Raw genomic sequence first — 17,517 nt, forward strand, 5'->3', positions numbered from 1 at the left:
ATTACAAAATTGGAGAAAATGGGGATTCTATCCTTATTGGACTCTGAGCCTACTCCAACTTGTGAATCTTGCCTTCAGGGCAAAATGACTAGATCACCCTTTGTTGGACAGGGGCTAAGAGCTGAAAATATTTTGGTGCTAATACATAGTGATGTATGTGGTCCATTTAAAGAAATGGCTAGAGGGGGCTTTCATTATTTTATTACCTTTACTGATGATAAATCAAGGTTTGGGTATTTGTATTTGATGAAATACAAACATGAATCTTTTGAAAAGTTCAAAGAATTTAAATCTGAAGTAGAAAATCAAACAGGAAAGAGTATTAAAGCTCTTCGATCAGATCGTGGAGGTGAATATTTGAGTACTGAATTTGATGAATACTTGAGAGAGCATGGCATTATTTCTCAGCTGACTCCTCCAGGAACACCACAACTGAATGGTGTATCTGAAAGGAGAAATCGTACCCTATTGGATATGGTACGTAGTATGATGAGCTATACTGATATGCCAATCTCCTTTTGGGGATTTGCATTAGAATCAGCTTTGTATATTCTGAAAAAGATTCCATCAAAATCAGTTTCTTCCACACCTTATGAGATATGGCATGGAAGAAAACCAAGTCTTAAGCATGTTAAGATTTGGGGTTGTCCAGCTTATATCAAAAAGCTGAACACTGATAAATTGGAGACCATATCAGAAAAAGGGTCGATTTGTTGGATATCCAAAAGATAGTTTTGGATATTATTTTTATTTGCCTACTTCACAAAAGGTTGTGATAAGTAGAGATGCCACATTTCTTGAACAACAGTTTGTTCAAGAAGGAGGCAAAGGAAGGCAAATAGAGTTAGAATTGGAGAATTATGACCAACCAACATATCAGATGGATATAGATCCATCTAGTCAACCTATACCCGTTGATGAAACATCTACAGCTGTTCCTCGTAGAACAACCAGGGTATCTCACCCACCAGTGAGATATGGTTTTCTTCATGAAGAAGAACAAGAGTTGTCTACTCATGAAGAAGTAGATCATGGAGATGATCCACTTACCTATGAAGAAGCTATATCAGATATAGACTCTTCAAAATGGATTGATGCTATGAAATCCGAGATTGATTCCATGTATAAGAATCAAGTTTGGGATCTTGTTGACCCACCTGAAGGTATTGTACCTATAGGGAACAAATGGGTTTTCAAGAAGAAAATTGGTTCTGATGGAAAGGTAGAGACCTATAAGGCAAGGCTAGTAGCGAAAGGGTTTCGCCAAAGGCAAGGAATCGACTATGAGGAGATTTTCTCACCTGTTGCCATGCTTAAATCAATTAGGATTTTATTAGCAATAGCTGCGTACTATGATTATGAGATTTGGCAGATGGATGTCAAAACAGCTTTTCTCAATGGATACATTGAAGAAAACATTTTCATGGAACAACCTAGGGGATTTGAATCTCAAGATGGTTCTAAGGTATGCAAGCTAAAGCGATCCATTTATGGGTTGAAACAAGCTTCGAGGAGTTGGAACATCCGTTTTGATGAAGCCATTAAATCCTTTGGTTTTATCAAAAATGAGGATGAGCCATGTGTATATAAGAAGGTTAGTGACAGTGCTATCACTTTCCTTGTCTTATATGTGAATGACATACTATTGATGGGTAATGACACAGGTATGTTGACAACTATAAAGGTATGGTTGTCAAATACATTCTCCATGAAAGACTTAGGGGAGGCAACCTATATTCTTGGGATTCGCATCTATAGAGATAAAGCGAAAAGAATAATTGGTTTATCCCAAAGTCTATACTTGGAAAAGGTGTTAAAGAGGTTTAACATGCTTGATTCTAAGAGAGGATTGTTACCAGTGAGACATGGTATCCATCTTTCTAAAGAGATGTCTCCAAAGACACCTGAAGAAAGAGATAAGATGGCTAGGATTCCATATCCTTCGGCTATTGGAAGTATAATGTATGCAATGTTGTGTACTAGGCCGGATATCGCATATGCTGTTAGTTTGACTAGCAGGTATCAATCCAATCCAAGTTTGGAACACTGGATAGCTGTCAAGAATATCCTTAAGTACTTGAGAAGAACTAAGGATTTATTCTTGATTTATGGAGGTGGAGACTTGCAATTGGATGGTTATACTTATTCTGATTTCCAATCAGATATTGATGATAGAAAGTCTACCTCTACATATGTGTTCATTTGTAATGGAGGTGCAGTCAGTTGGAAGAGTTCCAAACAGAGCACGACTGCAGATTCCACTACAGAGGCTGAGTATATTCTTTGCATCGGATCTTGCAAAGGAAGCTGTTTGGATAAAGAAGTTCGTGACAGAACTTACAGTAGTTCCTTCCATTGAGTCAGCAGTTCCACTACACTGTGACAACAATGGAGCTGTCATACAGGCTAAGGAACTAAGGTCTCACCCAAAATCCAAACACATAGAAAGGCACTACCACATTATCAGACATATAGTTGGGCAAAGGCGATATAGCCATGCAGAAAAATAACATCAGCTGAAAAAATTCAGCTGATCCATGCACTAAGCCTTTGTCACAAGCTCAGTTAGACTAACATCTTGAGAAGATGGGTCTAAGGTATTGTAATGAATGGCTCTAGTGCTAGTGGGAGATTGTTAGTAGTATGCCCTAGAGCTTATCATTTAGTATGTATCTTGTATATATTTTTATTAATAAAAGGCATTTCCACTTTTCCGTTTACATAATATATTTATGTGTAATAGAAAAGGTCCATTGATATTTTGTTAGAAATATTATTCTTAAGTTGTTAAGAATATGAGTGACAATATTTCTAGCACAAAGTATCATAAATAGGTTCACAATCGAGGATACTTCATAATAAGGACATGACTTATCCAGAAAGATTGTATTCATGTTTGTTCCCAAGTTATTTATATGAGATATAAATAAGATGGAATGGTGAGTCTCATGCCATATGACAAACATGATAGGCACTTATAAATGATAAGTAGGCCGAACCAGTGACACTTATGACAAGCACATGGAGTTTACTCTTGTCAATGTTTTGTCATAAATCATATCAAGGCATATAATCTTTAGACTGAGATAGCAGATTATCTTGTATATAGGTAGTTTGAGTTTGATCTGCTTTCATACTTGTACCGTGTATGGGTATATGGGCATGTGTTGGCTCCTACTAGTTATATATGGAGGTAGGTGTTGATCAAGATGGAATCTGCCTCTAAGTAAATAGAGATAAAATCCTATGTTCATTTAATTGTTCTTGATGTTTCAAGTTCTGGCAGACAGATAGATTTATTCGTAAAAGAGTTTCGATGAGAAAATCTTTTAATCAAGAACTGGAATTAAAAGAGAACATAATATTCATAGCAAATGGAGTTTGACATAAACCATGACTCGGCTTGAGTTGGGATTTTGTAACAGAGAGATTCTAGTGCATGGTAACATATGATTATAGGTTCATTTAAGGTAAACCTTATTACTAATTGGGTGGCCATGGCATGCTATGCTAGGTGTTAACCATGGTCTATGAGGTTCATAAAATGATTTAGAGAAATCATTTATGGTAAGAAAGAGTTCTGATGATATTAAGAGTTGATATCATGTCTCATTGCCAATTAGTGATGAGCCTAGTAAGTCACACACATACACAAGTTATCACCTATTTAAATATGATTTAATTAATTAATTAAAGAGTTTAATTGATTAATTAAATAGGTTTGGTTTGCAATTAATTTGCAAAGTCCCTAGCATGACTTGAAACCAAATCTAGATTATTGGATGTGTAGTATAAATTAAATTTATATTAAAAGTGTTTAAATATGAATTTAATTAATGAGAAATTAATTAATAGAGATTAATTAATTAATTTATATTTGATATAAATTAATTAGAAGAAGAAAAATAATTATTTTGGGTTGAGAACTCAAAATTAAGACACAGGGGCATTTTGGTCATTTTGTAGTGTGACACGTGGCACCATGAGATGGTGACACATGGGATTACACATAAGCTTGCCAAATGTTTTTTCTAATCATGTAAGATGATTAAAATCAAGATTAAATATAGGTTTGACACTTGGCACAATGTGATTGGGTCACTTAAACCTAAAGCTAATCAAAGGGTGACATGTGGCAAGGGTTTAATGTGTTAACCTAGCTATTTAAGTGTTGTTATGAGAAAATAAAGGACAACCAGCAGCCACACTCCTTTGTCACGCCACTTTGAGGGTTTTCATCTCTTATTCTTCATCTCTTATCAATTCAAAGAGATTTGCCATCAATCTCTTGAATTAAGAACACTAGAAATTGTTTCTAGTGTCCTGTTTACATCTTTAATCTCTTAAAAGGCAGAACTTGATTTTCTAATTAATAGAAAAAGCTTTAGAAGCTATTCAAGGGCTGCCATAGGTGTTCTTGGTGTGGATAAGCTAGAGGGACAACATCTAGTGTCCTGAAGACGAATCTCAAAGGCGCAGACACGCTGCAGTGCATCAAGAGGTTAGTGTAATCGTTCTTGATTTAATCTAGGATTCTAAAATTAATCTGATTAATTTTAAAATCTTAAATGGCAAATACAGATCCAAAAAACATATTAAAAGAGTTTTAATATGTTGTTTATCATTGAAATCAAATAGATAAAAATAAATCTTGCATGATGCATGTGACCCTAGGTGAAAATTTTTGAATTCAATGGTATAAACTTATGTTTTTCACGCTTCCGTTCCTTCATAAGGTGTATGTACACATATAGAATGAATGAAAGTGCTTAACTAGGTGTATGGGTGAATTGAAAGGGAAAATTAGGGTTTTGGGAGTGAAAAATTGGACTTGGCTTATGAAATGATTAATGGACATTCTAATGGTCAATTAGTGACCATTTGAGGCAAGTTAATTATAATTTGAAGTGAACTAATGCATGGCAAAGTGAATGAGTATGCTGCCTAGTGAGTACAGCAGGGTGGCTGAGATTTCAGCCCACTTAGACAGCCATAACTTTGGCTGTGTAGGTCAAATTGGTGTTTGGCCAATTGGAAATGAAACTAGACTTATAATGGCATATTTTTTCTGAAGAAACCATGCCCAAAAGACCAAAGCAAGAGGACCAAAAGTTGGCCCCAATCCGGATACCCTGCACCAAGAAACTGCAAAATGACCAAATGAACAGTAACCATAACTCACTGTAGAAATGGTCAATTGACCTGAAATTTTTACAGCAACAATTTAAGACATAGACAAACAACTTTCATGAAGAAACCTATCCCAAATTATGACCAGAACTTAATCAAAATGGCAGTCACAGTCACTGTTCATGGTACTGTAGATTTGGTAAATTCTGCAGAATTGAAATTCGGCTAGCTGTGGTTTTTGGACCATATCTAGAGCTACAAAACTCCAAATGGAGTGATTCAAAAAAGGAAATTCAACTAGACAAAATAAGGAACAACTTTCATGTTTATCATTTCCTCAAATTTCTACTGTAACAGTCCCTAATAGAACAGTAAACTTATGGTACAAAAACTGAAAATTCTGCCACTTACTGTTAGGCTTAGAAATGGTAATGGTGACCACTTCCAACAAGTTTTAAATGCAAAATGTGGTATGTTTGGAGTGTCAAAACTAATGTACCTATTTTCTATCCAAAAGTCAACATTTTTGTTGACCAATGAGGTGAATAGTGACACCAAAACTTGAAATTCAAATGTGAAATTAGAAATGCATTTAGGGGACTTTAAATTGCAATTGGCAATTAATACTAGCAAATGTAAAACTCAAAATGTGGGATCTTGGTGTAATTAGAATTAATATATCTATTAAGTATAAAAAAGTCAACATTTTGGTTGACTAGTAAGGTGAATAGTAATCAAAATGATTGGTAAATTAAGATGAAGACCTAGAACCAATTCTAAGCTTAAATGCTTAGAATTGTATGACAAATGTGGACTATGCATCCTAGTCAAAATTGTTAAAAAGAAATTAAGGCCATAAATTTGAAATCCATGAAATATTTATGGATTACTTGAAACATGAAAAATAAGTCACCTAATTGATATGAATAGATAGTTAGGGCTTATATGCCCATCACAAATGGAATTAATAAAATATTAATAACTCAACTTGAAATATAAAATTTGCAATTACATAAGTAGATTCTTGAATGTATAAATGAGAAAAGGAAAAATGTTTTGAATACAATAGTACATGTGAACCATTGTTTAGAATTGTGATTAATATGAATAACATAAAGAATGAATAAATGAACCATATTAATGTATGAATGAGACATTAGTTCTCATTATTGTAGAAAGGAGAAGTATTTTGAGTACAATGGTATAAAAATGATAATTGATGTGAATTGTGATCATATAAATGATCAAATGAATGTATGAATTATAATTGAAATTTATTATGAAATAATGAAGTCATAAAATACAATATATTAATGTTTAATGATATTATGTGCCCTTGTATTGCCTAGACATGTGTGTCAAATTGGATAGTTTGGCATGCCAATAGGGTATTGTTTTAGTAGTACTGCGAAAGGCTTTATGCCTGTATTCATGACTTTATACCCGTATTCATGGCTTTATGCCCGCATTCATGGCATTATGCCAACATTCATGGCTTCTACGCCCGATTATGTGTTATCATGGCTTTCTAGCCATACTAACTGCATACGTGGTTGACGTTCTGCGTCCCACGGTATGACGGCCCGAGACACCAAGGTGTCCAGTGCCAACAACCCGTTATCCAATTTAGTCAGCCTGTCATAGGTTACTTGGGCAGTGAAATTTATTGAGATAAGTTAAGAATATTAGCAATTTAAAATATTAGAAATTAAATAAAATAAATGAGTAAGATGACCTAAAATAAATTAGAATAGTTATTTATTAGAAAGAATCGAAATGAACAGGACAGATATTAAAATTTACTTATTATGAGATAATCTGAGACAACCTAGCAAGTATTGGGAAAATGCTAAAAGATTAGCAAAGAAAATTATAAAATAAATAAATATTGCAAATGAGACTTATATAATAATATAAGCATAAATTTATTATTTTCAGATCTTTTTTTTTTCTTGTACATTATTACTGTACATTGGCGAAATAAACGCTTCCAAAGAAGACTAAATTAGGATAAAACATATTAAATTTTAGAAACCGCATGTGAAGTATAAATAGATCTTAATTATTTGAATAATGTTTTATTTCTATCTTTATTTGTATATTATTTCCTTGTTATATTATTGCACCACTAAGCAGCAATGCTTAGCGAGATGGAATTGTTTTCTCACGCAGGTACTGAAGCTAGAACCCACTGGACGTTTGACTGGAAATTTTGAGAGTTCAGATCTGCAGAGTGTCAAAGATTGTCACCTCCTCAGCAATGCATGTAGATAGGGCTCACATTAAGCATATCATGTATTTTGTGTATGTTAATTATTTCTTATATTGTAATATAAATTAGCAAATTGTAATTAATTTGTGTATCATGTAAATTATGAAATTTTGTAATTATTTTGTAAATTATGTAAATTAAGGAAATTTGAAAATTTTACTTATGTAAATTGAGAATGTTTACATATGAATTGAGTACGAATGGAAATGTATGGAAATGATTATGAAATTGAGTTATATGAATGAGATGTGAATTATGAGATGAATGATTGAGAAATGAAATTGAAAAATGTTGAGATTTGATATTGGAGTTTGAGAGTGATGAGATATAAATATTGGAAGTGTTTTCACAGTTCAAGAACTGTTTTCTCCATTTTTAGCCGGTACTCCGCCGGATTTTCTTTAAAATTTTCGGAATCTCAAATAAATAATAATTTTGATAAATGGCTTAAATAAATTATATTCCATAAACTATATTCAAAACTATGACAAAAAAATTAATTAAGGAAAAAAAATAGAGTGTGCCGATACACTGTGTGACATATCTTACCCGGATATACTGTAGACGGGTAAGGGGTGTCACAACATAAGTACTGAAGACCAGGAGCGAGAGCCCAGTAGACCCTAGACTGGGATGACTGTGAGAGTCCAGATCTGCATTTGTGTTTGGTGTCACCTCATCATTGCCGTGTATTTTGATAGGACCACTAGGCTTCATCAGAAATTTTGTATTTTGTATTTTGTGTTAGACATTAATTTTTGCCATGTAAATTATAAACTCATATAATTATTTATAAATTATATAATTAATGAGATTTGGATATTTTAATTTATGAAAATTGAGTATGAATCTATTTATGTATGAAATCATGAGTTTCCAATATTGAGATGGAGTATTGGAATTGAATATGGGGAAGAATTTACATTATTGAAATTTATATTATTGAGACTTTAAACAGGTGGGAAAAATCATCAAAATGTTAATAAATTAGGGGAAACTCCATTAGTTTATCCGATTAATAAAATGACCATAAAATGTGAATAATAAGAAATGTGATAAGATAAGTTATGGTGCTCCAGCACAAAGTATGACATGCCTCGCTCGGCTACACTGTAGACGAGTAAGAGGTGTCACACTATAGAGCATACTGCTAACAAGAGGAAAGAAAGAAAATCCAAGTATTTTAGGTAAAAAATAAACTAAGATCCCTTTTATACCCTCTCTGTCGAGGGACTTTTGGTTGCCGAAAGTTTAACTTTCCACTGCCAGAGTTGATTCTGGCTAAATGGGCATTTGAACCATAAAAAGAACTTTAGTTGCCAAAAGCTTGTCCTTTGGTTACCAAAAGCCTGCCCTTTGACTACTAAAGGCCTTTCCTTCAGCTGCCGAAATTTCTTCTAAATATAACAACCAATTTAAAATTTTTAAAGAATAAAACTCTTAAAACATTTTCTTTTTCACTTTTAACTACATTTTGAACATAACACACATATATAAATACATTTTCATATCTTACCGCTATTCTCTTGTGAGTAAAGTTTCAGTTTTTACTGGAATATTCAGTCAAAGACAGATACTTTGACATCGAAAAGTGGCAGATATTACAATATTAGTTACTTCTATTATGAATTCTTTATTCAAAAGTTTGAGAGATAAAAGTAATATAAATAAAACTTGAAATAAATAATAAAAAATTTAAAATATTACATTATTTTATATATTAAAATTAAAAATTATTAAAATTAAAAATTATTTTATAAATTAAAATTATTAAAATTAAAAATTATTTTATAAATTAAAATTATTAATAGTCACATGCATTAATGCGAGTAATTCTCTAATTTTAGAATATAGTCATTGTATGTATGATAATTGTATTATAATCAATAATTATAATGGTTTTCATATAAGTCCTAAACATAACCCTGCTTCAACTTCGGAGTGTAGCACAACAAAACTGTGGTATCTCTTATTCCAAGTTAGCTCCTAACCCCATCATAAAGCTTTGAGTTCAGCCAGCATCATCGTACAAATACAAAAGTTAGCAACAAATCCCTCTAACCCACAATCTAAACACAGCATTAATGTATTAAGCTTTATTCATCCTTTCGGCAGCTGGTTGTATTGTTTCATTCAAACACTCAATAATTAAAATATTGTTTGAATTAAAACAATTGAGTTCTAAAATATAGATTTTGTCGAATATTAAACACTTGTTTTTATAAACTATTCTATTAATTATTAGTTAACAAATAAATTCATGCTTAAATTACAAAAATTCACTAAAGATTTGATATAAATTTGTATAATTAAATAGTCATCTGCTTTTGCAAGTTTAAAAACAAATATTTATCCATTAAATTGATTTAAATATGTCAAATTGCCAATACAAGTTGGCAGTACAAAAGTAAGAATCAAAGCAGCCGGCTACGGGAAGCCAGCATACAAAAGTAAAAATCCCGACTTAGTTGTCAACGTGAGCTTTTTACAAAGCAGATGGCTTCTTATTGTCACGTCAAAATTGCAATGGAAATCATCAACACAAATAACTCAATTAAATCTAGTAATAAATAGGATAATATTTAATTTAATTTATAAATTAAAAATTAAAAATAAAATATCTCTTATTTATAATTATTTATTTATTTTAAAATTATATTTTAACTAAATAAAAAGTTATATTATCTCATAATTAAATATTAACACTACCATTATTTTAATAACCCATCAACTACTTAAAATTATTATATACTTTTTTATACCATTTTAAGAGAGAATGTTATTTTTCCACACTTATTAATTAAGTACTTTTTTTTTTAAAACATAACATTCACTTAATAAATTCATATTTAAATTTTCATCCTTATAATCCTCTACTAATAAAAAAAAAACTTCTTAAATAATTGATTGACTCAAATCAGAAGATTTAGAAAAAAAAACAAAAAACAAAATTCATCTATGTAATTTTAATTTAATTTTTATTAAATTTACTAACTAAAATTTTTAAAAATTGTTTACTTAAAAAAATTTTAATTTAAAATCAAATCAATTAATTCTAATTTAATTATAAATAAATTTTAATCAATTCTACACTTTTCAGCACGCTTTCCGCCCAATAGCTTTTCCTGCATTTCCACATTTCTCTCTGGATTTATCAACAATCCAATTTCAATTCACCTACTGCTAGCCATCACATTTAAAAAAGGCTTGTCCTACATTTTTTTTTTACACCACCGGATCACATAGATACCAAATTTTAAAAGGAAATACAAAAGCTAACCGGCCAGGCCACCTAAGCATGATATACTTCCTGCATGTTTAGCCTGAGAAATGTTGAATCTTTTGAGAATCCCGACTTTTACCTGAAAAGTCTAGTATCACCCTGACTTTTAACAATATCCGATCTCACACCTGAATTTTTAGTAAGTAAATTAAATGAAACTCAAGAAAAATTATACAGGCAAGGAATTATCTTATCCATTGACTTTTTTATATTTATTAAATTATAAAAATTCAAGAGTTAATTTATGCATTCAGCCTTTTCATTATATAGCTACAAGTGTTGGCATAAGCAATGATATGAAATTTACGGGATTACTACATGACGGTAACATACATGGCGACTCACCGGCCATTTACAACGATCACAATGATCACCCGAAAGTCTTTCCCCTCTAGTAAAAGAATCCACCAACTCCATTCTTCCACTCAAGTGAAGAGAATCATCATATCAAGAGCAAGGAACCATGGATGACAGAACCTTTTGATTCCAGCCCATACCACATCCTGAGGAAAGTATGAATAGAGTACGTTGTTGGTATTTACACTCAAATGGGCCTTGTTCTTGGAGATGCTCCAGGTGTTCTGCTTTTTAAAAAAGTGGATTCCAAGCCAATATCATGAGCATATATTGTGTTTGGTCTTGTCGAATACATTGAGTAATCACTTAAGTTGTAACCACTTTGTCCGACCAATGCATATGTTGGGTGAGGTGGCGAAAGGAAACAGCTCTTGTGAGCTGATCCATATTGTCGTAAAGGGCTAGAACAAGGGGATACCGGTAAAGATGTGAACATTGAGTCATCCCTGTATACGACCATCAAAGTCAAATAAGATGTTAATATAATCATTAAGCATTAGATAAGCATCATTAGCATGATGTGACTTACCTGGCTTTCTTCAATCCTCTGGTATTAGTTAGCACTTGCTTCATTGCATAATCTCCATCAGACAAAGTTAAACTCGTTCTATTGGAGTGGAGATCTATCAGAGGCTGCTTTTGAGAGTAAAACAAACACTAATTAGCCAACACCCAGCTTTAGGTTGAAAAGACAAACTGGAGCACATAGCTTAAACTTCCAGAAGATTGCATGCATAGACACGATCACATTCACATACAAAAGATATGCGCAAGCAAAATAAATTTTATGGAATCATATTATGGGGGTGAGAAATTCAGTCTGGCATTGAATTGAACATGTAATTCTCCCCCCCTGGTACAATAGTAAACCGCATCAAATCAATGGACCCTTCTTGGGGCTGCTGCATTGTAGCGCCAAGATCAATTGGATTTACGTTCTTAGCTTAAATATATATCGTAACCCACAATTTTTGATCTCATGAAAATCAAATACTAAACTAAAAGCCTTGCCTCATGGAAACCAGAATTGTTTGTTTTACTTGCAGTCTTAAAAAAAAAAAAAAAAGAAAGAAGAAGAAGAAGAAAGCCCAACATGACAGTGACTTCAGGTGAGAAGTTGATTTTTCCACCATCTATCCTTTGAGCATGTCCAAATTCTTCATATGATCATGTTATGCGAATTCTCTCAATTTTTTTATAAATAAAATAAAAACTGAACCTTATAACTTGCAATTTAAAACATGTTTAGTACTACATTGAATAGAAAAATATACCGGCGTGTGGCTTCCATCAAAAGTGTATGGAAAGGCATCCGTTGTTATGTTGAAGTTAGCAGCTCTTGTTGTTGATTGGTCTCTAATGAAAGGATGGTCCAACAATTGTGAAGCTGTAGGGCGTGCTGATGGATCCCGTTGCAAGCACAACTTTATAAAACTTTTTGCATCATTTGACAGGTGATCAGGTATATCAGGCATATCTTTGCTGTTTCCAATTTTGAATATTGCAGCGACCTGTTAAATTCAACATGATCAAATAACTATGGTCCTACAAAAATTTTTAAAGCTGCACAAGACAAAGGTGATTTAAGTTTGGAATTTTCGAAAGCTGACCCCTTCATACTGGTTCCATGGCGGCTTTGATGTTGCCATTTCAAGAATTGTACATCCCAAGCTCCAAATATCGACTGCAAGACTGTAGCCGTTTGTATTCATTACAACCTGAGATCATAGAGTCCAAAAAAGAATGAGAATGAACAGTGGACACTTAAAACCGAAAATTAAAGAGCCAAAAAAAAAAAAAAAAAGGGTGTATGTGCACATTTGGAAGGAAGAAAGTTGGGGCTGGCTGATGAACTCATTTTAGTAACTGAAAGGGTCTGCACATATGCACGTTAAGGGTAAGCAAGAGAGAGTATACCTCAGGCGCCATCCAGTAAGGACTTCCCTTGAAGGAAAGCATTGAAGAACAAGCATTAATCTGATTAGAACACAAATTGAAAAGGCTATCAATAATAAGCCAACATTGAATGGCAGGGCAAAAATAAAAATTTTATCACCATTTGCAGGCGAGAGCAAATTTATAAGTAAACTTATCTATCCCTCTGACTTATCAGAAAGTGAAATATCATTTTATTTTTGCAAAATTCAGGAATTGAAATCTAAAGATTGAAATGTGGCATACATGTTTTGCCATGCCAAAGTCAGCCAGCTTGATTTCACCATTAGGATCTACTAATATGTTAGCCCCTTTGATATCCCTGTCAGCCCAAAAAAAAAAAAAAGGAAGAACGAAACACACACACACACACACACACACACACACACACACACACACACACATTACATAAGATAAGAAAGATTAAAGAAACTATTTTGGATACGACTGAGCAACCATAATTAGCGTCAACATGCAACACGTAATACCTGTGCACAGTATTTCTTCCATGCAAATAGGCAAGCCCACAAAGAATCTGCCTGGTATAATTTTGAATTACGGGATCCTTTAAGGCACCATATTCTTGAAGTAATTTGTGAATTGAGCCACCAGAGACATACTCTAAATAAACTGAAAGTGTTTCTTCACTCTAAGCAAATGGAAAGCAAAACAATTACCAAAGCAGGGTCTAATATTCACAACCAACTACTTGAATTGAACAAAATGGACATGTTAAAAGATATCAGGGTGAGGAATCCAACAATCCCTCTCAATCATATGTGCGAATACAGAAGAACAAGTAAATCATACCAGTTCACTTCCATAATATCGGACAATGTTTGGATGTGAAAGCTGACTAAGCAAATTTATTTCCTGTTGACAAAGGAAAGGAATTAGAAATGCACTGTCAACTGCAAAACATCTCAAGGACAACCTGTAAATAGATTACCAAGTAAACTGCCAAGGAAAAGCAGTGAACTTTACTGGCTTGTTTATGCACTCAAATTGATACCATAAACAAATTACCTGGTTCAGTTGCTTAAGACATTCTTTTGACGTCTGATCATCTGAAACAACTCTGACTTCTTTTATTGCACACATCTGTCCACTCTCACTGTTTAAGTTGCAATACAACATTTAGAAGAGTACAATATATAACATATCAAAGCAATATATATATATATATATATATATATATATATATATATATATATATATATATATATATATATATTGCCCTTTCTTTTTCATCTCTTCTAAAGAGTTGCTAACATGCCATTTTTTTAGTTAGAAAGCACTTCATGTTATATGGAATAACTGCATTCTATACTGACAGTTACCATAAAAAATGAAAAAAGAAAAATAAAAACATTATTGTGATCTTGTGTAGTTAATGGGAGAAAAACAGCATAGCCAATCATAATAATGGTTAGCAAAGTGAAATTGATTGATGCTTAAAACTTATAACACTTGCACTAAATTAGTTTGCAAGAATCATTGCCATTACCTGTTAAATCCAAGGTAAACATGTCCAAAACTTCCCCTTCCTAGTAGCTTTCCTTTCTTCCATTTTGAAACTGGAACAGTTGTGTTTTCAGTCACAACAGGAGTTCTCGTGATTGGCGGCAAGGAAGAAGGGCTGCTAGGAGAACCTGGTGGGAGAGGCAGTGGATGACATTGGCTCTTCCCATCTTCCAGCCTTCCTGTTGGAGAGTCTAGATTCATACCTCCTAACAGTGGATGAAGGGGCGATGCAGACCTGCTGGGCCCTCTTGATGCAGGACCAGGGCTTCTAGATCCAGGACCAGGGCTTCTAGAACCAGGACCGGGGCTTCTAGACCCGGGACCTGGACTTCTTGATCCCGCACCTGGGCTTCTTGACTCCATATTGAACCTTATATCACCTTGTCCTCTGTGATCAACAGATGACCCAGGTTTCAATTAGCAGTTGAACTTAAGAATCGAACTAAAACTATTCTTGTAATGCTTAGTCATGCAGATAACCAATTAGATTCTAAAATTAGCTGGCTTTGAAAAGACATATAACATCCCCAGATGTAGCAGAGTAAGAAGCAGAAATGCCAGTAGCATAAAGCTTAATTTAAACAGAGAAGGCATAGCTCCTAACTTTGTTAAGAACAAAAAAACTCATTTGATTAACATAAACTCCATTTCCAAAGTAAAACTTCATAGATTTACTCTCAATTATTAATCCCAAATGAAACCGAAATGGGTGTTTGCAAGGCGTAAAACTAAGTCCAAGAAGCCAAGTAAAATACGAAGAAAACAAATATCTACCATTTGACTGGAAAGAGGAAAAACCCAAGTACAAAGCAATCAAACACTGACAGGAAAATAGCTAGAGAAGGGGACAGCGACACAGAAAATAGTGTATGAGACAGAACAGATTCAGCAAGCCCAGAAACCCATCTCTGACACAACAACAAAATTCAGATATGCTGCAAAAACTACCTTTTTTTTTCCTTCTACAAAATCCTAAAACAAGCTCGCCACAATCATCGAAAACTATCAAATGAGATATAAAATCACTTAATATGATGATCGTTTCAACAATAAATTAAAAAAAAATAATAAGAATCGTAACGAACTGCTATGGAAAAACCAAACCCACCAAAAGATATCCAAGATCACAATCCACGAATTAGTTAGATGGATTAACTACCAAAAAAAAACCCACCTATAACCACCAAAAAGACTAATGTGATGATCATTAGAAATCGGGTGATCCTCAGAGGAAGACCCAGAAGAGCTCACACTGGACATGGAACCAGAAGCGGACCCAGATCCAAACCCAACCCCACCAATCCCATGATCACTCCCAGACCCAGACGGCGTAGGAAGTGGAAGCCCTCTCTTCTCGACCAAATCCGAATCAAAACCCGAAAACCCGGTAGACCCACCTGCGAAATCCTTGCTCCCACGTGGGGAATTCCGGTTCAAAACGACCTCATCAAAGCTCTTAGGCTTCTGTTTGGTGGTCTTCTTCTTGGTAACATCATTTTTCCCATATGGGTTATCTTGCTGCTGCTGCTGCTGCAGCTTCTCCTCTTTGTTCTTGGAGGACTTTTTCCCCCACCAAGCAGGCATCTCTTTATCCAAAAAAAACCTCAGAAAAAAGGAGAGAAGAAAGAGAGACAAAGAGGTTTCTCTATGGTACCCTGTGTGTACAGAGGAGACTCGAGAAAAAAGTTGCGACTCGCGTTCTGCGTACAGATTTATAAGAGGAAACAGAGAGGAAACTGATAAGACGAAAAGAAGATTTTTATTTTTTTATTTTTTTATTTTTTTATTTTTAAATATTGTTTAGACAGAGGAGAGAGAGAGGAGTGGACCACAGTCTACAGTGAAGAACAGCTAAGGAAGGATTTGGAGGACTGCAGGCGGTGGTTGGATAAAGAAAAAGAGATGACGTGGCAACCTTTTATTAATTTAATAATTATAATATTTATTTTTATCTCCCTATTTTTAAAATTGAATGGTTATACCTTATTCTAGTTCCTTGAGTTTGGTTAGGTTAAATGGGAAAATGCGGTCAATATGAGAAAAAAAAATTTTAACCCCAAAATATCCTTATATGGTGTGATAAAAATTGAAAAACACTTTAATTCTTTATAATTTTTTTTTTTTTTTTTTTTTTATCGCCGTTTCTTTTTTGTTGTCGTTTTTCTTTATGAAGCAAATTTTTGTGAGCAGAAAATCTTCATGGATTTAAGGCTGAGTGAAAAATGTATACTTCGATTGCTCGTTGGGTAAGAAAGAAGATTTCTGAAGTTTGTTTTGTTAGTTTATTCTTTTGTTATTTTATTTTGAATTTGATGTAATGGCATATGAATGTTCGTTTGGACTTTAATGAAATTTTATTGAATGAAAATGAAATTTTAATTTATATTGTTGCTATAAATGAATGAAAATAGATGTTATGTTAAATGTGAGTTTGTTGATTGAAAAAGTGTAGTCTATGAATGAATGTAAGTATAGTCTGCATACATGTTTCTATAGAAAAGGAACTAAATGGTGTTTTTATTAAAATTATAAGGCTAAAGTATTGTATTCATTAAAATTACGAGCTTGAATTTTTTTGAAAATTTAGGATTTTTTTTTAATTTTCTTCGATTGACTTATTTACGTGATAAACTATAACATTACCATTACAAGTTGATATTGTTCAATAACCATTTACTTGCTTAAATATATTCATGTTCAAACCCAACTTAAAAATGATAAAAATATTATACAAATTGCAACACAAAAGCTACTAAAATATTGATGAGAGAGAGAGAGAGAGAGAGAGAGAGAGAGAGAGAGAGAGAGAGAGAGAGAGAGGATGAGAGGGAACAAGTTAGGGTTTTAATATTTTCACAATGGCAATTTAGATATTTTAGTCTCCTCTAGTGGCTCAAATGTGTAACACCCCTATGTTCGGTGGTACGTTCTACTATTCTGGTGATCAGTATTATCCGGACAGTTAGGATGCCTAGAACTACACTTAGATATGGGTGAGAGACATAAAATAATAAAA

The 17,517-nt window shown here is 33.3% G+C and overlaps 1 protein-coding gene across 2 annotated transcripts; it reads right to left on the reverse strand.

The window, feature by feature from the left end:
- Window positions 1–10,870: 10,870 nt before the first annotated feature.
- Window positions 10,871–16,253, reverse strand: LOC110662262 (mitogen-activated protein kinase kinase kinase 3). Of its 2 annotated transcripts, none has more exons than XM_021821194.2 (11): window positions 15,676–16,253; window positions 14,485–14,889; window positions 14,004–14,091; window positions 13,788–13,850; window positions 13,466–13,626; window positions 13,224–13,299; window positions 12,960–13,019; window positions 12,653–12,760; window positions 12,317–12,553; window positions 11,572–11,675; window positions 10,871–11,488 (listed from the first exon to the last, which is right to left on the reverse strand). In XM_021821194.2, exons 1-11 carry the CDS (start codon window positions 16,083–16,085, stop codon window positions 11,230–11,232), a joined length of 1,971 nt encoding a protein of 656 aa, XP_021676886.2. In that variant the 5' UTR covers window positions 16,086–16,253; the 3' UTR covers window positions 10,871–11,229. The 2 variants fall into 2 exon arrangements, with proteins under 2 accessions (XP_021676886.2, XP_021676885.2); XM_021821193.2 differs by having other exon boundaries at window positions 11,572–11,678; window positions 15,676–16,249.
- Between the last annotated feature and the right edge of the window lie 1,264 nt (window positions 16,254–17,517).

This window comes from Hevea brasiliensis, chromosome 10 (assembly GCF_030052815.1).
Source record: "Hevea brasiliensis isolate MT/VB/25A 57/8 chromosome 10, ASM3005281v1, whole genome shotgun sequence".
Taxonomy (NCBI): domain Eukaryota; kingdom Viridiplantae; phylum Streptophyta; class Magnoliopsida; order Malpighiales; family Euphorbiaceae; genus Hevea; species Hevea brasiliensis.